The 23092-nt window shown below is 47.0% G+C and overlaps 2 protein-coding genes, 1 long non-coding RNA gene and 1 other non-coding gene across 4 annotated transcripts; 3 read left to right on the forward strand and 1 right to left on the reverse strand.

Moving 5' to 3' along the window:
• The first annotated feature begins 415 nt into the window (after positions 1–415).
• Tp53i3 (tumor protein p53 inducible protein 3) lies at positions 416–10291 on the forward strand. The gene is given in 9 exon segments (XM_013155722.3): positions 416–423; positions 2753–2865; positions 2868–2906; positions 2909–2974; positions 2977–3024; positions 8900–8999; positions 9001–9110; positions 10079–10092; positions 10094–10291. Coding segments are annotated over 9 exon segments (696 nt in total).
• LOC111757786 (small nucleolar RNA SNORA2/SNORA34 family) lies at positions 4870–5005 on the forward strand. Its single transcript, XR_002792073.1, has one exon. It is a non-coding gene; the product is annotated as a small nucleolar RNA SNORA2/SNORA34 family (small nucleolar RNA).
• A 21-nt stretch (positions 10292–10312) lies between the features above and the next one.
• Positions 10313–11668, reverse strand: LOC134471799 (uncharacterized). Its single transcript, XR_010041458.1, has 2 exons — positions 11635–11668; positions 10313–11225 (listed from the first exon to the last, which is right to left on the reverse strand). It is a non-coding gene; the product is annotated as an uncharacterized LOC134471799 (long non-coding RNA).
• Positions 11669–11739: 71 nt separating this feature from the next.
• On the forward strand, positions 11740–22556 carry Sf3b6 (splicing factor 3b subunit 6). Its single transcript, XM_003473135.5, has 4 exons — positions 11740–11951; positions 15074–15192; positions 22025–22163; positions 22315–22556. Exons 1-4 carry the CDS (start codon positions 11922–11924, stop codon positions 22402–22404), a joined length of 378 nt encoding a protein of 125 aa, XP_003473183.1. The 5' UTR covers positions 11740–11921; the 3' UTR covers positions 22405–22556.
• Positions 22557–23092: the final 536 nt, after the last annotated feature.

Raw genomic sequence — 23092 nt, forward strand, 5'->3', positions numbered from 1 at the left:
CAATGGGCTAATCATAAATGAACTATAAAAATCTGTCAAAAGTCTTGCACAGCTTTGCAAACTCCATCTGCTCTGTGCCACTGGCTACCAGCTTAAATAAAGCGCTCTTCTACAGACATCTTGCCCCCTTGACAACAGACAACAGACAACATCACAGGGCTTGTTTTTTAGTGGGGTACAACAGCTTCAACAAATATCATTTCCTAGGAGTTTCCTAATTAGGTTGACAAGAATAATCATCACAACACCTCAGTTCTTCTTTAGTAAAGTGTTCTAGAGGTCAAACAAACAAGAGCACACACGTAAGCAGAGGTAAACAGCAAGTGTGCATCCATGTGTGTTCTTCTAGCTGGTGGTGCTCCGCTGCAGTCCCTCAGGGCACCTCTGACAATGTCCAGAAACGTTTTCTATTACCATGACCGGGTGAGGCACCGGCGCTGTTCCTCTCTAGCATGTGGAGGCCAGAGATGCTCCAGAAGATTCCACAGGGGACGGGACAATCTTCCACAACAAAGAAGTACTTAGCCCCAGGGGTCCATAGTGCCAAGGTCAAGAGAGCTAGGTGTGGCGGTGCTGCAGTGCTAGCCCACCTCCCCTGTGCTGGGGACCGACCCCAGCCTCCTCCTGGCTAAGCCAGTGCTCTACCTGAGCAAAACTGCCTCATCGGGCAGCATCCTCCTGGGACTGCACTGCTGCCCCAGGACTGCAGGGTGGGCAGCCATGGGCCCCAAGACTTGGTTTCACTTCTCTCCTTTCTCAGTAGCTCCCAGCCTGGTGTTCTCCACCCCACCTCCCAGTGCCTGTCCACAGGACATCAAAGCTGTAGCATCAATGGGCTGAAAGCGTGACATGTCTGGGGTAGACAGAAATGGACCCAGGCTGATCCTAGGCTGAGGCTGGGCCTACTTCTCTAAAGAGACAGAAGCTCACGCTCCTTGTGGTGAGAGCTGAAATTGCCATTTCCTGCCATCCAAAGAGGAGGGTTAGAAGAAGACCTGATTACCTGTCTGTAACTTGCACTTTACAAAGGAAGAGAAGGACCAGTGTTGGGTTGGCTCCTCTCAGCCTCAGCCCGCAGTCTGCCCCGGCACAGCCTCACAGGATGCTGACATGAAGACTATGGGCTCCAACCAGGGGTAAGGATATCATTCCTGTGGGCTCCGGGGTAGGCAGGGGTTGGGGTTTCCCAGTGCCCTGATCAGGGCAGATTCACTCCAGGTACAGGGCAGGTGCAGGGGGAACTCAATGAACCCACACAGCACAGTGTGCTGGGACCCCTGAGAGCTAAAACCAGTCGGCCAGCTTTGCTTACACAATATAAGGGCTTGGGGTGTGGCACTCGCCTGGCAGGCCAAGAACTTGGGTTGGTCCCAGCACCACAGAACAAGCAACAACCAAAATGAGTTGGGGCCTGCAGAGCTGAATCCACCCTGCGTGCATCGCCCCGCCCCTTCTCTTCTTTACCCAGACAGCGTCGTTTATCATTTGTGTTCCACCCGCAAAGAAACTGAAGATCACAGAGGTTGTTCTGTGCCCAGCAGCACAGCTAGGAATCACCTCTGTGATTCAAGTCGAGTTTGTTTTGCCAGTTTAACCTTTCCCGCCGTGAGGATCCCGAACAGGTAGCAGGCAGCACACTAAGAATTTTCTGCTGTCTGCTGGACTGGAGCAGCTATGTTGGTTATATGCACCAAGCTGGGCATGGTGGCACATACATCTTGTGCCAGCTACTCAGAGACTGATACAGAAGGATCAGAAGTTTGGGAACGACTGGGACAATTTAGCCAGACCCTGTCTCAAAGACTAGAGAAATAACTTGGTCTTCCATGTGCTCAATCCAGACTTAGTGGCACACGCCTGTAATCCCAGCACCATGGGAGGCTGAGGCAGGAGAACTTCAAGTTCAAACCCAGCCTGGGAAACTTAGCAATTTAACGTGGTGCTGTCTCAGATTTTAAAACTAAGAAAGGGCTGAGTGTAGCTCAGTGTGAAAGCCCTGGGTTTCATCCCTAGTACCTCAAAAAAAAAATTTATCTCAGAATCACACGGGAAAACTTCTTCAGAATAAACATTTAAGGCCTCAAGTAAATATACAAATGTCTTGTTTGTTTTTTGGGGTGCTGAACTCAGAGCTTCATGCTTTGCCAGGCAGGCACTGCACCACTGAGCAAATTCCTGACCCATTCAAGTAAATATATTTTGACTCAGGTATGGTGGCACACGCCTGTAAACCCAGAACTCTGGAGACTGATGCAAGAGGCCAGTTTGAGGCCAGTCTGGTAGTGAGAGCCTCCTTCAAAAAAAAAAGTTATGTTCTGAAAAAGCTCAGTGATAGTTCTGACATACCGTTCTAGTTACATCTTCTTTATCTAAGCCCCCTTGAATGGATGCGCATGGAGTATGGGACTTGGTATGGGGCAGCTATGATGCAGAAGTCTACAGTTTTGGCCCTTGTCTTTCTACTCATTTAGTTTGCAATTTTGGACAAGCCATTTCCCTGCCCAGGCCTATTTCTTCATTTTTAAAACAAATTGCTTAGATAGGTAAATATCTAAGGACCCTACCAATTATGACAAACGTTAATTGTGTGACTTAGAGTCTTCTGTTTGCATAAAACTGATTTCCCCTCCTTTTCCTTTCCTTACAAAACCGGATTTCCTTCTGAATTCTCTGAGACTTAGAAAGAACGTTGGAAGAGAAGCCAGAAATGATAGCATATAGATTTCTGACCACACACACCCTCTGTCTGCAGAGACAAGGCCATTACCATACCCCAATCCCCAGGAATTAGCAGCGTTTTGGGACTCGAGGTATCAAGACATGTGGCAGAGCTAGGACCTGGCTGCCAGAAGCCATGGAAGGCAGGAACTCAGCCATGGCTCTGCTGCCCAGTGAGGACCAGGCTCAGCAGTCCCCATCCCTGAAGAACTACTCACGCCCTTACCAGAGGGACTGATAGTGCTGCAGGCCATGGCCAGCCATGGGCCTGGCTCACTGTCCTCTAGCTGTTACATCTCCTGGGTAAGGAGGCCTGGTGCTCACCTCCTCCTGCACAGCATAGCTTTCCCTGTGAACAGCCTTCTCAAACCCTAACAGTTTCCAGCACCCCGCCCTGCTGTCCCACCAGTAACATCAGGTTGTCAAGCCATGTTGGGATGGCTTGATGTGGAGGCCAAGGATCCCAGGAGACAGAAGGCCTGTACACATCTTAACACGGGGCCCAGCAGTGGTACCAGTACCTCAAAATCATGTTGGGCTCCTCTCTGAGGCCTGGTGCAGTAGAAGAGGAAGGATGGGGATGGTAGAGCATTTACCTGGCATGCTCATGGCCCTGGAGTGTGATTTCCCAGCACTGCAAAAAAACAAAATAAAAAGCCAAAGAGGCAAGTCAGTTATCTCCTTTACTCCTCCCAATCATCACATGGAGGCTGGCAAGAGCTCAGGCTGGGGAGCCTGTGCAGACTTGGTCCCTGACTTGAGGGAGCTCAGTGTAATTGGGAAGAAGGCCTCTGTGTGATGACTGCATGCGGATGAGGCCATCACAGAGTTTAGCAGGGTGGTCCTGTCTCTGGTTGCAATTGAATCTGGAGATGGAAAACAGTGGCATAGCAAGGGTGGCCAAAGAGAGTTGGGTTTATTTGCTTATTTGTTTTTTGAGACAGTTTCTTGGAACAGAGGAATTTGATGGGTGGGTAGAGTTGTGACAGACAGAAGGCATTTCAAGGTAGCCCAAGAAAAGGTATTAAAGTGAAGCCAGCTGTGCTGCTTAGATGCGACAGACAACTGTTGTCATTTGTGAAAGAAGAGGCTGGGACAGACTGTGGTGGCCTTGAATGGCAGGCTGTCTGGCTTCACTGCAAAGCCTGTGGAGAACCACTTTCCATTTGAGGAAAAAGTGCCTCATTGAAAGCTCCATTTGGCATTCTATCCCGGAGGGCAGGCCAGCTGGAAGACAGTGAGTCTTCGCTCTGAGCCCCTCCATTCCATCCCGGAGGATGGGCTGGCTGGAAGTTAGTGAGTTTGTGATCTGGGCCTCCCCATTATATCCTGGAGGGTGGGTCAGCTGTAAGAATGTAAGACTGAGGGGAGCCAAGACCCAGCCTGGTGCACAAACACACACATCTTGGGAGGATGAAGTCCTAAGCGAGGCCAGTAATGTGCAAGCATCTGAAGCAGCAGCGAGGAGTCAGCTGTGGGACTCAGAGCTCCACTGACAGAAGACCAGTCCCAGCCTCCAATCCAGAGGCCAAGATCAGGTCCATACCCAACACATCTCTGGGATGCAGCACAGACATTAGCACAGGACTGTAAACACTAGAAAAAGAAATTAAACTTAGATGTCCCTACATGCCCACCAGCAGCCATCAGGGACCAGTAATCAGTTCCGGTGGGGAGAACCAGCCAGCCAAGCTACTGTGCACCTTCTAGGATCAGGGGGATCTTGGACTAGCTGCACATGTCTGGAGAAGCCAGCCCTGCACCCCAATGCTGCCCTGGGAACCTAGGATAGGAGAAACTCAGGAGCCTGACCCATTGCCCTTCGCTGTGGATGGACAGCCAACATAAGAAGTGCCTGGGACTCCACCAAGTGCTTGTCTGGAAGAACCAGGAAAATGTTAAAATGAAGAAGCAAATGGCAGTCTTTGGCCTCCAACTCATGCAGAGCAAGTCCAGGCGATGTAAACATGGAAGAGATTGGAAGTCCCACACCTGAAGTTTCTGAAGTGACCAAAGTAAAGAAACAACTTCATGAGGCTATTAAAGAAATTAGCTCAGAAATGCTACTTCAGGTAAAAGAAGAAATAAAAAACACAATAAAAGAATTTCTGAGAGTATCTCAAGAAGACATGGATTTAAAAAAAGAGAGGACTAGCCCTGAATCAAGGCCGGCAGCTTCCTGACGCTGTTGGTTGCAAGCAGGAACCTAAAGAGATGTCTTTCTATGGCCTGTGGCCATTTCAGAACTTGGGCAGTGAAATGGTCAATTCATTAGAAAGAAACAGCTTGAAGAAACCCCACCCCGCCTGGTGAGCAGCTGTGAGTGTGACAGGCTGCGGCAGCCCAGGACAGGAGCCACCAGTGTTACTGGGACCCAAGCCATGCTGGGACCTGGAGTGTTGGGAAACCCACAAACCTTCCCCACTACCTGTTTTGTTTTGTTGAGCTTCAGTATACATGAAGGTGTGGACAGCTATTTTGAGGAAAATGAGAGACTACAACAGCCATTAGTGACTTCCCTATTGTCTGGTTCTGAAGAACTAAGACACCTTCCTCATTCTGTTCAGATCAGTTTTATACTATGCTGTTTTGTATGAATTCTCTGTATGCAAAGACATGGACAACTATTTGGAAGAAAGCAAGAGATAATATGATAGACAGTGAAGATCTCAGGTCATCTAGCTTTGAAATTTATATCTCTTACATTGCTTTCTTATGTCCTATTTTGTTTTGTGTTGTTGTATTTAATTTTACCCCCTTTAAAATAAAAATTAAAAATTAAAAAAAGAGAAGCACAGGAAAATAAAGGAAACCTTCAATGAATAATATAAGAGAGATATAGAAAGCATGAAACAGATTCAAACACATATCCAGGAAATTAAAAACTACATCAAAAGCTGATAAAACTGCTTGAAAGAAACTGAATATAAAATTTCAGACCTTGAAAACAGGTTTGCATGAAAATCTCTTAAAAATAACAAGGAACCAGGAAATAATAATTCAATGGTTGCAAAACAACACAAAGAAAAATAATCTAAGAAAGATAGGTGTCAATGAAAAAGAAGGGGTCAACACAAATGAAATGACTATTTATAGAAGTAATAGCAGAAAACTTCCCAAGCATTGGAAAAAGACCTGACATCCAGGTAAGTGAAGTACATATAGAACTCCAGCTACTTGGAGCTAGGGATTTAGCTCAGCGGCAAAAGCACCTGCCTGGCAAGTGCAAGGTCGTGAGTTCAATCCCCAGTACAGGGGGAAAAAAAATTCCAGCTAACCAGATCAAAATAAATGTATATCAAGACATATAATAATCAAGATCCCAGAAATTAAGCACAAAAACAGAATATTAAAAGCTTTTAGAGAAAAGAAATAGATCACCTATGAAGGAAAACCCATCAGAATCACAACAGACTTCTCAACACAAACCACCAAGTCAAGAGCTTGGAGTGAACTATTTCAAATCCTAAAAGAAAACAATTTCCAACCCAGATTTGATGTACCATGCAAAACTGTCTTTCAAAATTAATGGAGAAACAAGATACTTCCCAACTGAAGGAATTCATGACCACCAAACCAACTCTACAAAGAATACTGAAGGGCATTCTAGAAAGACATAAAAATGACCACAGTTCCAGGAACAGCAGCAGAGGGGGATGGCTAAGCAGGGCAAGCAGTTAAATGGAGAGGAAAAATAGGGAGCCAATATCAGGAAAATAGAAAGACAGAGATGAGCCAGTACATGTTGGTCATAACCATTAATGTAGATGATCTCAATTCACCAATAAAAAGGAACGGACAAAATACATCAGGAGACAGGATCCATCAATATGCTTTATACAAGAAACACATTTAACTCAAAAGGAAATTCATAGACTGAAAGTCAAAGGCAAGAAAATAATCTCCATGTGATAGGGAATAAGGAAAATGCAAGGGTAGCTTGCCCATCAACTGCAGAATGGATAAAAAAGATACGACATTTTCATACAAGGGGAAGCTACCCAGCTGTAAAGAAAGATAACCTTGAGGCTCTTGTAGGTAAATAGTTGCAACTTGAGATCATGCTCATGGGTGAAATGGTTCAGCCACATGGGTGAGCACTGTGTTGTCTCCCTAGTGTGAGCCTGAATGGGATCCAAAATGCACAGTGGATAACTGTGCAAGTGAAATGGAGGGAGGTGTCTGAAAAGGGAAGGTGGCAGCCATCGTTAATTTCCTGTTATCTTGTTTTGAAGCCATGTATTGCTTTCATTGTTGTTTTGTTTGGTTTTATTCTGTTTTGTCTTGTTTGATTTTATTGTATCAGATGGTATGGGCAGTTTTTGTTTTCCTTTGTTTTGTTTCTTTTGGTACCAGGGATCAAACTTGCAACTGTTATAACTTGGGCCCCGGTATAAAATCCAAGGAGGCAAGAGACCGAAAATTTAGGTGGCAAAGGCTTTATTTCCAGGCCTGGCGACCAGTCTCCGGGAGCCAATTTGGAGACTGTGTCCCAGAGACTGAAGGGAGGACTTTAAAAAGGGGCTGGAGGAAAAGTGGGGGAGGGGGGACAGAGAAACCTGCAGAGCCATCAAACTTGTTGACCCAAGTCTGGAAACTGTATTGCTGTCCACTTAGCTCTGACAATCTCGGGAGTTCCTGGTGTTTCTCAAATTACTCCCATCCTACAGACTGACATTATCTCGGAGTGGCACATCTGCAGCAATATTTGGAGAAGAAAGTGGGGAAGTTAATTATCCCAGGACAGCTCGTTTTTGCTAGTGGGTGCGAAGGGGTAAAGAGTTACAAGAAGCTGAAACTTAAGTTTTACAAAGATCTGATATCTAACTCATTTGATGCATACAGAACAAAAGGAAAGCACCGATTGGGGTTTGGGCCATAGTATTTCCCAGTAATTTCTTTGAAGCTAAACAGTTCTTAAAATTGGGGCAGGCTCATTTTATGACAGATCATCACTGGGTCGGGAAGAGGTCACCAGAAACCCAAATTCTTTATGGCCTAGATAGATAGGTGAGGGGAGAGGGAGGCAATAAGGCGCCATACAGAACAGAAAACGGCGGTTATGTGTCAAGGTCAGGGTAAAGGGTTAAACTCATACGCAAATCTCTCTGCACACAAGCAGGTTACTTTAAACAAGTGTAAATTAATGGGCCATTCTAGTTTTCTTTAGCTCTTTAGCGGAGAATAGAGGCGCCTAACAGTGATTAACAACCCTTGTTAGCTTATTTTAGCACAACTTCTGTAGTTTGTAGTGGGCAACAATGGTTAACATATCAATTAGGTTAGATTCTTGCAATTCTTTACAGAGGAGAGTGTTGCTCAAAACATCAATTAGGTCATTTAACATATCAGTTAGGGAAAAAGGATAAAAAAAACATTTAGTAAGCCACGTTTACAGGTTTGCTATAATACACATATAGCGAAGCTATTTTCTTAGAGTACAACAGCAACCTCACACTTGCCAGGCAAGCATTCATGCTGCTGAGCTAAACCCCCGCCTGGGCAGTTATTTCAAAGATAATACAATATATTATGGTAATCACTGTTGATTTTCCATTATCTTGTTTCGAAGCGCTATATGGCTTTGTTTTGTTTTGACTGATCTTACTCTACTGTGTTTGATTTTATTATGTCTGATGGTATAGGTACCTACTGTGAAGATAAGAAGCGGTATTATGGTAGCCATTGTTGATTTCCTACTGTCTTGTTTTGAAGTCCTGTATCACATTCACTGTTCTATTTTGATTGGCTCTACTCTGTTTTGTTTGCTTTGGTCTTATTCTCTTCAAAAAAGAAAAAAAAAAAAAAAAAGCTCCATTTTGGGAGAAGGAGCCTGGTGCTTACATTTGGTACCTGGACTGGCAAGGCCAGTTTCAGACTGAAGAGGACTGGCTTCAGGTGGTGACGGTAGGAATGGTGGCCGTTCTTATTTATTCATACATGGAAGTCGGAAATGTGCATTTTGGTATTATTTCATAGATACACACATATAGATGTGGCTTTGGAAACCCCGTTTCTAAGGTCATTTTCCACTCCGACTGAAATCATTACTATGCTCCCTGCAGAAATCAAGAGATTTGCATCTGGTCCAAGGGTCAGGTGGTCCTGGTAGAATAAGCCTTTGTGGGACTATGTTGCAGCTGGAAAGAGTAGAGAATAGTTCCTGTACTTTCTGTCCCAGATGTTCAGGCTGGGGTGTCTGTGCTAAGCCACGCAGGCTCAAGTAGTGTGGGCACAGCTGAGACCCAGCTGGCCATGAGGGCTGGCACCATTCCTGTCATCAGCTGGCTCCCAGCACAAACTTCAAAAGGCAGAAAATCTTGGAGGAGCAGCTGCTGGATTCCATTACAAAGAAGAGGGTTTTTCTGATGCAACACTAAAATTCAGCAAAGGTAAACAACTGCTTTTGCATCTCAGCAGGAATTTAAGAGAGACTAAATAAAACCCTTACCAGACCCCAGGGGCACCAGTGCTCTGGACTGGTCCTGGCTCTACTGAAAACACTTTAGCGGCCCTTGGCCAAATCCTAGTACTCTAGTGTTTGCCCACCTGCCTTCTTGCCAATAATGAGTTGTATGTGCTTAAAACACTGGATAACCACACAGTGTGGGCCTGGAATTACCTGGGGCCTCTTCTTTCCAGCCAGCTGCTCTGTGAGACCACTCTGGAGATGGTCATAGTACAGTGAGGGCAGCAGCTCCCTAACTCAATGAATAGATGTGCATCCCTCTGTATTCGGAAGTCAAAGCTGGATATGTTGGGCCCACCCTTTCCAGTTTTTATATGGGTAAAAAAGAAGAGGCGGAAAAAAAAAAAAGGTGAAAAGTTAGCCTGTTTTTGTGTGTTTTGTTTTGCTTTTTTGAGAGCGAGCCAGAGAGGATTTCACTGCACAGTCCAGGCTGGCCTTGGACTCCCGGTAATCCTCCTGTCTCAGCCTCTTGAGTGCAGCAAGTCTGTGATCCCATAACCCAGTGCAGACACTTCCTAACCTAGAAGTGACCAATGGGCCTTGTAGCCTGGGAGCGACCTCCTCTGTTCTCTTCTTACTTGTGCCTGGGTGCCAGTGGGACTGTCCTTATTTGAGGGGTGAGAACCAGTACTAACTCATGGTGCAGCCTTGCTACCCTGTTCCTGTGACTGGGGAGGACAGAAGATGAGCACACTAAGCATGTTATAAGTATTTCATTGCCTAAACTCCATTTCCAATAATGTCTCTATAACCAGTGATTCTAGTTCCACCCTATAGATTTACCACTATTTATTTGTACCCACATGTGCACAAACACACCACGGTCTTTTATTTTGCACCAAGCTTTCCATGTATGGCTTGCTACATAGTCTTGTGTGTCTTCTCTGGAAGGTGCTGGAATGAACTCTAATTCGAGATTGCATAGGTGGAGCCTACTGGGAGAAGAAGGTCAACTGCCTGGCTCTTGACTGCCCCTGGGTTCTCTAAGGTCTGATGGGTGGAGCTGGTGTCAGTGGGTCTCTGCTTTGAAAACGACTTTTTAAACGAGGAAGCCGCATCACCAATCTGCTGAGATCCAGGGACAAAAAGGTGAATCTTAAGTGAAAAGAAAATTTGATTCAACTGTTCCCCAGAAAAGTGTGTTTATTTACACGATACCCAGAAAGGACGCTGAGATACAGATTAGGAAGTCCTCGAAGAAAACTGCCACCTTGTGGATAAACAGATAATCAAGTTTCAGAGAACTATTGGTCAACAGAAGCCTTGGCATTTTGGAGAGTGCAGGTTCTGTCTCCCTACAGGCGCTGGCCAGAGGGGCTCACTCTCCCTCTGTCTTCCTTCCCCCCTCACTCCGTATTCGAGCAGAATGAACAAAGCAGTGACCACATTAGGACGTCTTCTAATTCCAGACTTTGCTTTGCATGCGTCCACCTTCCACAGATTATGTTCCTTGGATCTTTCCGTGTAGCATTCAAGCTGAACAGGTTTCTTACTTCCTGGGAAAGAGCAAAACTCCCGCACTTCTTTCGCTCTCACACTCTAAGTCCTGTCTCTGTTTGCCTCCTCCGTGGCACTTTATTGAAAAACGGTGCCGAGGCTGTCAGTGACTGTAGTGTTTTACTTGGGCCTTCAGCCTTAACTGGTACAGAAAAGAGGTTACACGTGTGGGGGCATGCACCCACATGCTGGGAACTGAAATTGAGTGTCTTCCAGTGTGTGCAGTGTATCAGACGGCATAAAGGCCCAGCAGCATGGGAGCGATGGGGTTAGGCCTCTTTCGGTTCCGGTTGATAGTCTGCTCCTCTCTTAGTGCAAGCAAATTCTGCCAACATTCTCCAAGGAGGGCCCCAACACCTGCTGCCCATGTTGGATAGCGTCTGCCTGGGGACTGAAGCCCGAGCAGCTGTCAGTGCAGGAGGCTAACAGGAAGGTGGACAAAGTTGTCCTAGCGCTGTCCCATTGGAGGGCGGGGTGGCACCAGCTAGGGCCACCTTTCACTGACACAAGCGGACTCTGCTCCACAGTGGTGTAAACTGCTCTAAGGAAATAAACAATGTCCAGGTTCATACCACTCTGAACATCCTTTCTGGTCTGACCTCAGAAGCTAAGCAGAGCGGGGCCTGGTTAGTTCTTAGATGGAAATAAACATGCCTTGTGGGGCGCTGCGCTCTGGGAGCCCATATGCCGACTGCGCAGGCGCGGGGGTCAGCGGGCGTCAGGCAGATCAGCTGCGGCGACACGTAACGTGACCCTAGGTGGTCGGCTGTACGTCACCCTCAGTTTCAGGGCCAGGCCCACCCTCGCTCGCATGCCCTAAAACTGGCCGCAGATCCCACCCCTCTGGCAGCTCAACTGGGCGCCTAACCCTGCCCTTCCTTCCCCCTTCCTTCCTCGTACTCCACCAGGTCCTCCAGCTGGAGGAAGCCCAGCCCGCAGCACGCCCTTACCAGAAGCCACACGTCATTTCCGGTCCAAAGACCGGAAGGGCCTTGGGTGCTCCCGTTTTCACCTTCCGACCTAACATCGCTCTCCAGCTGTTAGTTTGGCCCTGGGAACCTTGGAGTTGGGATACGCGTCAGCACGGGCCGCCCTGAGCCGGCGGTGCTGTAACGCTTCCGGCAGAGCCCTGCTGAACTCGGCGTCCGACGCAGATTTGCCTTCCAAGGTGGGCGAGCTCCGGAGGTGTCCGGACGAGTAGCAGTATTTGCTGCGGTAAACTCATCTGCCCGCCAAGATGGCGATGCAAGCGGCCAAGAGGGCGAATGTGAGTACCGGGCCCCTGGCGAGGAGGGGAGGCTTCGCTGCCGACCCTGCGGGGCCGCTCCTGCCTCTGGTGTCCCGTCCCCGAGGCGCGGCAGCCCTGGATTTCCATCCCGTCGGAGGGGCTTCTGTCCTGTTCCCATCCTCGGGGGGTGGCCCATCGCCCCTTTGAGTCCCCTTCCGTCCCCGCGTGTCGGTGACAGTGCTGGCTCGCCACCTCTGTTGTTTGACAGGCGCGTAGACTGGCGTTAGAACCTTGTCCTAAAAGTCCACAGCACAAGTGAATCCTCGGTCAGTAGATGACTCGCTGGTACCGAGATTCTGTAATTCTCGTCAAGCTATGGTGCTTTTGGGGTCATATGTTCATGTGCTAATCCCACAACATTTTAAGCACATGCAGTGTATATTGGGCATGCGAAGTCATCCAGCGGTTACATTTACTGACCGCCTCTGGGCACACCCTAGTCTTAGGCATGGGGATATAGCAGTGAATAAGACAAGTCCGGCTTACAGTGTAGTTTTGGAGAGTGGAGGATTATGGAAACCCTTTAAAAATAAAATTTCAAGAAAAAGTAGGCAACTGTAAAACTCTTAGAAGTATACTAAGATGAGGGCAGGTAATTGACCACTGAGGTGTGTTAAGATGATTTTTGGTGACTTTGGTGACAGGAGTCATTTCAGTGGATGAAAACTTGGTTGCAAGTAGGACGAAAAAATGTAGGATGAAGAAATGAAGATAGCTCTTTGTGTAAGTTTTTATATAAATGAACAGTAGAGAAATTGGGTGAGAGTTGGGTTTTTTTAAAACTGATCTAAACATAACGTTACTTGTCTTGTATACCAGTGAGAACACTCCAGTAGAACAGGTGAAACATACAGAAGAGAGGGTAAATACAGGAGTAAAGGTTTTGAGTAGATGGATTGGAGTAATAACAGGGGAAATAAGTGAATACAGATGAACATACTTTGATAAGTTCAATACCGTAATAGGAATAGAAAGACCTTAATACTTGGTCCTATTTTCTCCAAGCACCAAGAGCCAGAGTGATCTCTTGGAGTGGGCAAGGAAGAGTGTACAACCAAATTGAGATGTAGAGGGAGTGATGGTGGCAAGGTGTGAGGAGAGAAGTAGGTTATGATTGCTTGGTGGTGTTGTTTATTTAAACTTAATCTTGAGTCTTGAACTGAAACGTAGTTTGTCATCACTGCCAGTTTGAGGACAGGGAATAAACATCGTATTCTTCCATTGATATAATACTTAATTTAATGTCAAAGTGATTGTCAGTTTAATAGTTACTGAGCAGACTTAGGTCAGATATGTAATCATGTACATTAACAGGGAGCACAGAGTGAGATTTGGATGAGAGTTACATGTTTGAGAGAAAACGTACATTAAAAAGTGTGAGGAATCAAGCAGGGAATATAAAAAAGTCAAGAAAGAAGTAATGGCCTATAATCCCAGGACTTGGGAGGCTGAGGCAGAAAAATCGATCTCAAAAAAAAAAAAGTAATGGTAAAAGCCTTATGGAACAACATAGTTTTATCAAAGAAGACTTAAGAAGAAATAGTGAAAGTTAGGAGGGAATAGTTGAACCAAGCATGGTGGAGCACACTTGTAATGCCAGCATTTAGGAGGCTGAGGCAGGAGGGTGGCGAGTTTAAGGACAGAGTAGGCCCTATAGAGAGTTTAAGGCTAGCCTGGACTACATAGTAAGACCCTGTCTCCAAAAAAAAAAAAAAAAGTCAGAAGCCTGGCGAGCGTTTGAGACCCAAACATTAAAATAAAAGGTTTTAATAAGTAAAAGCATTTCTAGCAGTGTGCTGAGGTGAAAACTTAGCTGGGTATCAGTGAAGTAAAGAACATGGCTCAGGGAGTATACAGATTTCTTTTTCTTCATGTTTGCCTGAAAGAAAAGTAAGACAGGATAATGGAGAAAGCTGTTACGTTGAGAGAAAACAGAAGTCATATCTTTTTCTTTCACTGTGTACCTTCTCTCTCACACATTTTTTTCCTCTAGTATCAAAGATCCAACTCAGAGCTGGTGTCCTGCTGAGCTCTTTTTAGTTTTAATTTTGAAACAGGGTCTCACTAAATTGCCCAGGTTAACAATGAACTTGAAATCCTCTAACTTGTCCCCAGCAGCTGGGATTACATTTGTGAGCAAGTGTCCCTGGCTTTCACTGTGTATTTGGAATATCTAACCTGGTGTAAACAGACAGGGCACTTAGTGAGCTGGGAATAGTGGCACATGCCTGTAATCCCATCACTCAAGAGGCTGCGGCAGGAGGATTGCTGTGAGTTTGAGGCCAGCCTGGACTATATAGTGAGCTCAAGGACAGCCTGAACTACGTAGTGAAACTCTGTCTCAAAAAAAAAAAAAAAAGTTACATAATTTTTTAGAGGAGGGAAAGGAAGGGAAAATTTAAAAAGAGAGAGAGAGAAGGGAAGAAGGGAAACAAAGCTTCTGTAAATAGGGAGGGGAAGAAAAGTTGAAGGGAGAGGAGGAAGTGGAGAAAAAGAACCAAGTTATATCACATACAGGTCCAAGTTCTCTGTGATGAATACGGTCATTATATATACCTAAAATGAACTAATAAAAATCATTTTCTGTGGAAAAACCAAATCAAAAAGGGCTCTTAGTGAATACGTATTGAATGGATGAAGAGGGATCCAAATGCATGAATTGTTTTCATAAGCATTGGTAGGACACGGGCACCTGCTCGCCTGAGGAACAGGAGAAGCCGTGGGAGGAAACGCCAGTGGGAACGAGAGGAGGCCGTGGACAGGGAGCTCCTAGAAACACAGAGGCCGTTGGGGGAAGTTTCCTGTGCAGCAAATAGAACATTCCGCTTTCCCCTAGATGCCTGCGGAATCAAGGCTGAGGTGCCGTTGGGAGCCTCGCTAAGCCTGGACTCTGCAGCGCTGGGCCGCCAGCGGCTCCATCCACTTGCTGCTCACAGTCTCGTCGCCGCCTGTCTCTCGCACTGTCCCCAGGGCGCTGCACCCTGAGGCGCCCGGGTTGCCCCTCTCCTTCCTGACTTTCTGTTATTGGGTATCGTGGCGATTTTCTTAAATTACAGCACTTTTGCCTTCATTGTTGTGACTGTACGTGTTTCTCATCTTAGATTCGCCTTCCACCTGAAGTTAACCGAATTTTATATATAAGGAACTTACCATACAAGATCACAGCCGAAGAAATGTATGACATATTTGGGAAATACGGACCAATTCGTCAGATCAGAGTGTGAGTCCTACGGAGACTTTTGAGATGAGTTTTTTTTAATTTAAAGGAAAAAAAAGCAAAACAGAAAAAAGCGTAGAAGTAATACAGAATTTAAAAAATTAACACTAAGAAATCACTAGTTGATAAATTACATATTGTCATGTTAGAAATAGTTGTTCAAGTCACAATATTAAAGCATAAAAAGTGGACAATCAATGAGAGTGCAAACTGTTCTGTTCAGTGATCCAACAAAAGCTTAGTAATGTGGTCATCTGTCTTACACACTTAAATATACATGCAGTTATATCCTTTAGAGCACTTTCCTTCCCTTTCTTTTTAACAATAGCTATTACATTTCGGATCTTATTACTCCTACAATTTTTATTACCTTTTATACTTGAGAGACAATGTGATATTTACAAATATGATTCTTATTTATTTCACTTATGAGGATAGTTGCCTCCATTTACCCAAAGGCCTCAAATCATTTAAAGAAAACAATTGCATAATCTGCAATCTTAGATAGCAAGGGTGCCCTGTGGTGCAGTGATATTGTCTCTTTTTTTTAATAGGTGAATCTACCAAGCCAGAGAAAGTAAAATACCTTTCTTGTCTAGTGTTTAATGCTAAAAATCTGACCAAACTGAACCTCCATTTTACACATTCTCATAGCCTGTACCACTGAAAAGTCCTCTGGTTTTTGGTTTTTGCAGTGCTGGGGATTGAACCCACAGCCTTACACAGGTTAAGTGTCCCTCTGAAAAGGCTTTTTTTTTTTAAACTGGGGATTGAACTCATGAACTCATACTTACAAAGCAAGTGCTTGAGCCGCTGAGCTAAATCCCCAGCCCATTTTTTTAAAAAAAATTTTTGGAGACACAGTGATCCTCATGTCTCAGCCTCCCAAATGCTAGAATTACAGGCATGCACCACCACACCTGGCTAAAAAATTTTTTGAGACAGGGCCTCACAGTGTAGCCCAGGCTGACCTCAAACGTGCTAAGTAGCCCAGATTGGGCTTGACCTTGAGATCCCTCTGCCTTCTGAGTGCTGGGATTACAGGTGTGCACCACTATACTCAGCTCGTGTTTTTACTCACGATATTTCTTTCTCAATAAATTTTCCTTTATGATCTGAGAGCTCCTCCCTAGCTTTTAGGACTGTGAGACCCCAAGAACTCTACTTCTGAATGATCCCCATCCCTCCAGACATGCTGCAAGTCCGCGTCACTGATTCTGTGATGGGACGAGAATGAAAGTGTTGCAGACTCGTTGTCTTTTCATCTGAGTGCCAGACGAGAGCTCCAGGCTCTCCCCACACAGCCCCCCACCCACATTTTGCCTACGTCCAGGATTGTGTGCACCCAAGATTGAGAACCTCTGAAGTTACAAGACACGGTGTGCAGAATGTCCCCGACTTGGGGATCAGGAGGCAGGATTCTAGGAAGGCCCTGTTCCTACCCACATGCAAGTGCCTTTGGCTTTCGCATTGCTCTGTGTAAGATAACCTGATGCCACCCTTTCCTCTCTTAATGTGGAGGTGGCATGATAAACATACTGAACTGGTTATTAGGTTCAGACATTGACCACTTGCTAGTTAGGTGAAACTAAGCAGAATAGTCAACCTATCTGAACTTCAGTTATCTATGATACACTGTCTAACCAACCTGTCTTAAAAGAATTTTATTGTGGATCAAATTATACAATATCTGGGAAAGTAATTTGTTATTATTTCCTCCCCAGCATGCATTAGCCACCCGTCTACCTGATCCCATAGCACCTCCCAGGCAGCCATCTTCCTAGTTAACAGCACATGATTTTTGCCCTTGGCCCTGTAACTCTTTGCCAGCAGCCAGTGACTGGTATCCTGTATTCTTTCTGCTTTACCTTGACAGCACTGGTCATGCCTGATAGGTGGGAGGTACCCACGGTATGAGTTAAGGAATAACACAGAAAATGGGACTGTGATTGTGATTAATTCACAAAGGCCTTGTAGAAGCCTGTTGATAGGACAAGGGTGGTAGCTCACCCTTGTAATCCCAGCAGTTGGGAAGCTGAGGCAAGAGGATTTCCACAAGTACAAGGCCAGCCTGGATTACAGAGTGAGGTCAGGTCAGCCTGAACTACACAGTGAGACCCTGTCTCAAAAACAGAATAAAACAAAAAGTCTAACGAGATACTCAATTAAGAGATTTTTAAATCGTTGAAGTTAGAGAACGTTTCAGAAACCCAAACCAAAGGATAACCATGGCAGGCGTCTTTAGAAACACAGGAGTCACTCGGAGCCCGGTGCCGCTGTGTCTCTGCCTCCCTGAATCCTGCAGTTCTGGCTGCAGGGCCGCTTTTCAGAGGGGCTCCCCTCTCCCGTCTTCTCGTTCATCTCTCCGAGTTATTTTCTCCTGGGGGTAATTATTTCACATATGTTTACTTACTTTCCTTTGAACATAAGCCCCCTGGAGGAAGGGATGATGCTTCTGTGTGTCACTTCTGAAGTGTCCAGAGAGATTTTCCCTCTTTCTTTGCTGTGATCAAGTCCTGTGGTGGTTTTTTGTGTGTTAGTTTTCTGTTTTTTTTTTTTTTTTAAATGAGGTCACAGTATATAGCCTAAGCTGGCGATCCTCCTGCCTCAGCCTCCCAAGTGCCGGGCTACAGGCATGCACCAGCAAGCCTGGCCAAATCCTGTTGTCTCCCTGGCACCTAGCAGTGGTGACCAGCCTCTCCCCATTTGCCCAATACTGAGGTTTTCTGGGGTGACACTTTCAGTGTCCAAACCTGGACAGCTCCTGAAACCTACTAGGATGATCAGTCATCCTGCCTGATGCATAGAAGACACTCAGCACTTTGTACTTGTTTTGTTTTTGGTACCGGGTATCGAACTCACGGCCTTGTGCTCGCCAGGCAGGCACTTGTGCCGCTGAGCTAAACCCCCAGCCCTATCACTTTGTGCTTTTTAAAGTCTTTATTTTGTTGCCTTTTCTAATTACTGAATCACACATGAGGCTGGCAGAGGATTCAGCCCAGTGTCACCACGTGACACATGAAGTAGCTGGAGCTCAGAGGCTTCCCTATTTCTACTCTAAGCGGTTTTTTACTGCTTTTCCTGCTCTAAGCTTTACCTACCAGACAAGAAAATATTGTCAGTGTGGTGATGCTATGATATGTACCAAACACATGCTTTTAAAAATTATAAAAAGTATTAAATTATAGCTGTGTATGCTCTGTACACTTGCTAATCTCAGCTGTACCGGAGGCTGAGGCAGGAGGATGGCAAGTTTGAGGCCAGCCTGGACAACTTAGCAAGACTCTGTCTCAGAATAGGAAGACCTGAGGGTATGGCTCCGTGGCAGAGCGCTTGCCCACGTGCAGTGTCCTGGTTCCATCTGCGGTACCCCGGAAATGTCAAGGTTTCTAAAATGTCAGGTCAGCATTTGGGGCTGGGGCCCTTAAGAAGGGGAAGTGTTTTACATTAACTGGAGGCTGGGCTTCAGCTCAGCAGGAAAGTGCTTGCCTAGTAGGTCCAGGCCCGGGGTTCATGCTCCAGCACGGAAGTGCAGAGATGAGATGGGGGTGAGGACCGTGTCTGCGGCAGAGGGAAAAAGCAGCTCCCTGAGAACTGTGAAAGCATCGGTAGGGGAAGGCACGCTCTTCCTTTTACACACGTGGTAGCACTTGAGTGTGCCTGGCATTGTGGGAGGACAATGAAGGTAAGCGCTGCCTTTGTTTTGTCTTTTTGAGACAGGGTCTCTCTACGCAGGTAGCCCAGGCTGGTCTGGAACTCACAGCAATCCTCCTGCCTCAGCCTCCCAAGTGCTGGGATTACAGGTGTGCGCCCTCATGCCTGGCAGCTTTGCCTTTAAACTTAAAATATTAAGTTTGTTGTTTTTGTTTTTGTTTTTTTCCTTTTTGACAGTATTCAACTTCCATACCTAATACAGTGTTTTTCTTTTCTTTTTTTTTTAAGACAGGGTCTCACTATGTAGTTCAGGCTGTCTTTGAACTCACTGTGTAGCCTGGGCTGGCCTCAAATTCAGGGCAGTCTTCCTGCCTCAGCCTCGTGAGTGTGCTGCCATGCACAGCAAACCTGCTGCATCCTTGAGAATGATGGAACTGTTCCTAGTTGTCGGTGCAGCAGTCAGGCAGTACAGAACGCTACGGAGCACCTCACCAGGCCCACACAGTCTGAAAAGTCCGTTCACTGTGAGCACTGGGACTCTGCAGTTATGCCACCCTGTACCTGTCCCGTCCCACTTAGTAATTTAAATCTTCCTGTGTGTTTGCAGTATGTGATGATCAGATCCCTCCTGGGGAGTGGGTGTGTGTTCACAGCTCACTCAGTGCTTTGCACACACAGCACCCCTACCCCCTTCTGTGCACAGGAAGCACCCGCTCTGAGCAGGGCCCAGCCCGGAGCACGCTGCCGGGGCTGCTGCCTTTCCTTGCCCCCCACACGGGTAGGGACTGTGACAGGGACCGAGTCAGCCCTCACCCTGATCCCGCTGCGCAGCTGCACCGTCTGCCTGCCTTGTCTGCTGCCGCAGCTGATAGTCCCTGGGCTGTTGCTGCGCTCAGCGCTCCTGCTGTACCCCACCGCTCCCCGGAGGAGATGCGTGAGGTGGATGGCATGGCGAGGGCACCCGTGCCAGGAGCAGCACTGTGGCTGTAGGAAGCCTGGCTCCCGCTTGCAGCTCCTGGCAGGCAGCATCTGCCCTGGCCCACAGATGAGTGTTCTCGGATACCCATTTTAGCAGAAGGTGGCCCCTTCACCCAGCCTGACAGGGCTGTGTAACACGCTAGAGTTGGATTGTTGTAAAGTGAATGCATGTGGCCTCTTTTGTGTTTCCTTGTTTTGTTTCTTGAGGCAGGGACTTGATGTGCAGTCCAGGCTGACTTCAAACTCATGGCAATCCAGCTTCCTGAGCGCTGGGATTATAGGTGTGGGCCCCGTGCCTGCTGGCCTCTATATGTATTTTAATTCTGTCTGCCTAACAGAAACTTTCTAAGCTCTCCAAAAAGTGTGGGTGGGGAATGGTGGTGTACGCCTGTAATGGGGGAGCTTGAGGCAACAGAATCACAAGTTTGAGCCCAGCCAAACTAGGGAAATTTTAGCTAGACCTTGTGTCGAAATAAAAAACCCAGAGGCCTGGGGATGGAACTCAGTGATAGATGCCTCTGGTTCAGTCCCTAACACCAGTTAAAAAAGTGTGAAAACAGGCGTGGCTGTACTGACAGGGCTTTTACGCTGGGCGCCACCCCCACCCCAATTCTTCTTGTATTTTGAGGCAGGGTCTCCCTAAAGTTACTGAACTGTCCCGCCTGGCTGGCACTCAGAATCCTCTCTCGGTCTCCCTCCAGGCTGCTAGATTCACACGTGTATCACCACGTTTGGCTTTGTGCTGTTTTATTTTGTTTTTTTGTGTACCTCAGGCTGGCCTCGAACTCACTGTGTCCCACAGACTGGCCTTGGACTCGAAATCCTCTGGGTACAGCTCCCAGATCCTGGGAATACAGGCATGTGCCACCAAGCCTGGCCTGGAAAGTGTTGTTAGTATGAGAAACAGGAAGGTTAAGGCCATGCATGTGGAGATGCAGGCCTGGGGGCCACAGGTGGGGAGCAGATAGGAGGAGGCCTCACTGAGCTTTGTTAGAAGTCGCTGGGAGGCCGTCTAAGCCTCTGCAGATTTTCTCCAGCATCAGCAAGACAGAGGCAAAGAAGCGAAGCTGCAGGAGGTCCTGAGTAGCTGTCAGCGGGAGCCCCCGACTTCAGCCTAAGCTGCTTGTCCCAAGGGCCCCATTCATCGCCCCGGCCTCCACCACGCCGAAGCAGTGTAGTACAATCAGAAGAAATCCGGGCTGGGGACCGCAGCCAGCCTGCGGCCAGTCGGACCTGGGAGCCTGGCCTGCAGGAGAAACCCGGCAGAGGCGCTGCGGAGACGCCCCGGCTCCTTCACACGCTCCCTGTTCGTCCCTCCACCTTCACATGAGTCGTCTGCTCTGCCCTTAAATTTGGCTTTAATGTATTACGACGCTGGGTTCGTAACCCAACAGCGGCTCAGTCCAGGTCCAGATGTTACCGAGACCTCGCCAGACTGTCAAGTCAGGCCTTCGCTTGCTGCTGTGCTTTGTGCTCCTGACATTCCTGAGAGCACAGTGCACTGGGTAGGGAGGGCTTGAGCCCAGGCTGGTCTCAAATTTGCAATGATCCTCCTGCCTCAGCCTCCCCAAGTGCTGGAATTACAGGTGTGCACTACCACACCCAGCTTAGTAAACTATGGATATGTTACTTAATATGAAAACAAAATTACCTAGCTCAAGAAATGACAGGCTTATCTAGCATACCTATCCACACCTTTTATTTCTGATGGTTTTCACATTGTTCTCAAAATAGTTAAATAAAATATATTTGACAGGCCAGGCGTGGTGGTTCACACCTGTAATCCCAGCATCTGGGAGGCTGAGTCAAGAGGGTCACTGAGTTCAATGCCAGCTTGGGCTATATAGGAAGAGCCTGTATATATACACACATACATACATACATAGTCAAAAGACTTCTCAGCCAAAAAAGCTGAGCATAGTGGCACACACCTATAATTCTAGCACTTGGGAGGCTGAGACGGGGGGATTACTGCAAATGCAAGGGCGAGCCTTACATTCAAGGCCGCTCTGAACGAAGACCCTGCTGTTAAAAAATCTCTCAGTGCCATCATAGTCTTGCACGCCTGTAATCAAGGCCAGCTCTTGGGTGGCCGAGGCACGAGGCTCTCCACAAATTCACGGCCAGCCTGAATTACTTAGTGAAACCCTGTCTCAACTCACTTAGCAGTGCCCATGAATTTGAGTTACGTTTACTTCTGCAGGGGGAACACACCGGAAACGAGAGGAACAGCCTATGTGGTCTACGAAGACATCTTTGATGCCAAGAACGCCTGTGACCACCTGTCGGGATTCAACGTCTGTAACAGATACCTCGTGGTGCTGTACTACAACGCCAACAGGGTGAGTACCGCAGAGTCCCGTCACCGCGCAGTGAGCAGCCGCAGGGCATGTGCTGGCTGGGGGCGCCATCTGCGGCCGCTGGTGGTGGGGTGGTGGAACGCATGCAGCTGTGGCTCGGGCCCTGTAACATAGGCGCTTGCCCCGCCCGCAGGCATTTCAAAAGATGGACACCAAGAAGAAGGAGGAGCAGCTGAAGCTCCTCAAGGAGAAATACGGCATCAACACGGACCCGCCAAAATAGGCTCTGCCTGTTCACTGTGGACTAACGCTGTGTGGACTGTCACGACTTTTGTTTCTTTTGTTTTTTGTTTTTCTTTTTAATCAATACTGAGATTTGAAAGAACCTTTGATATGTTTTAGACTACGTGAATAAAATTGTACCTTTTCGTAAAACGTGTCAGTGCTTTCTTTGCCCCCGTGTTCGATGTCAGAACTGCAGGTGGCCTTAGCGACATGGGGCTTCTTGAGAGCAGAAATCTTGGTATGTTCTGTAGGAATGGCTGTACTGTCCAGCCCAGTGCCCAGCTGTGTTAGGAGGTTGTGGTCCTGCTGTGTATTGAACAACTATCCATAATCAACTCTTCATAGCAACCTAGAGCTAAGAGTTTGTGAGTTTTTTGTTGTTTTGAGACAGGGTCTTGCTATGCAGTCCAGGCTGGCCTCCAACTCCTCAGCCTCCCAGGTGCTGGGATTCCAGGCCTGGGCTACCATGCCCAGCTCTTATTCCTCTGATTTATTTTTGTTGTTGTTTTTTGAGTCAGGATCCTGCTGCGTAGCCTAGGCTGGCCTCAAACTTGCTGTCTTCTTTCCTCAGCCTCTGGAATAGCGAGACTTCCAGCCCAGTTTAAAGTTAGGAGTTTTAATATTTTCCTCTAGCCAAGGGTGGTGCAGCCCTGTAATCCCAGCACTTGGGAGGCTGGGACGGGATT

Source organism: Cavia porcellus, unplaced genomic scaffold (assembly GCF_034190915.1).
Source record: "Cavia porcellus strain 051 isolate PalLab524CR breed Dunkin Hartley unplaced genomic scaffold, mCavPor4.1 scaffold_1, whole genome shotgun sequence".
Lineage (NCBI taxonomy): Eukaryota > Metazoa > Chordata > Mammalia > Rodentia > Caviidae > Cavia > Cavia porcellus.

Excerpts from the sequence above, each read along its gene's own strand:
- Sf3b6 (XM_003473135.5), top strand. The coding sequence starts at position 11,922 with ATGGCGATGCAAGCGGCCAAGAGGGCGAAT. Across the intron at positions 11,952-15,073 it reads AAGCGGCCAAGAGGGCGAAT|ATTCGCCTTCCACCTGAAGT; the intron begins GTGAGTACCGGG and ends TTCTCATCTTAG. Across the intron at positions 22,164-22,314 it reads TGTACTACAACGCCAACAGG|GCATTTCAAAAGATGGACAC; the intron begins GTGAGTACCGCA and ends CCCCGCCCGCAG.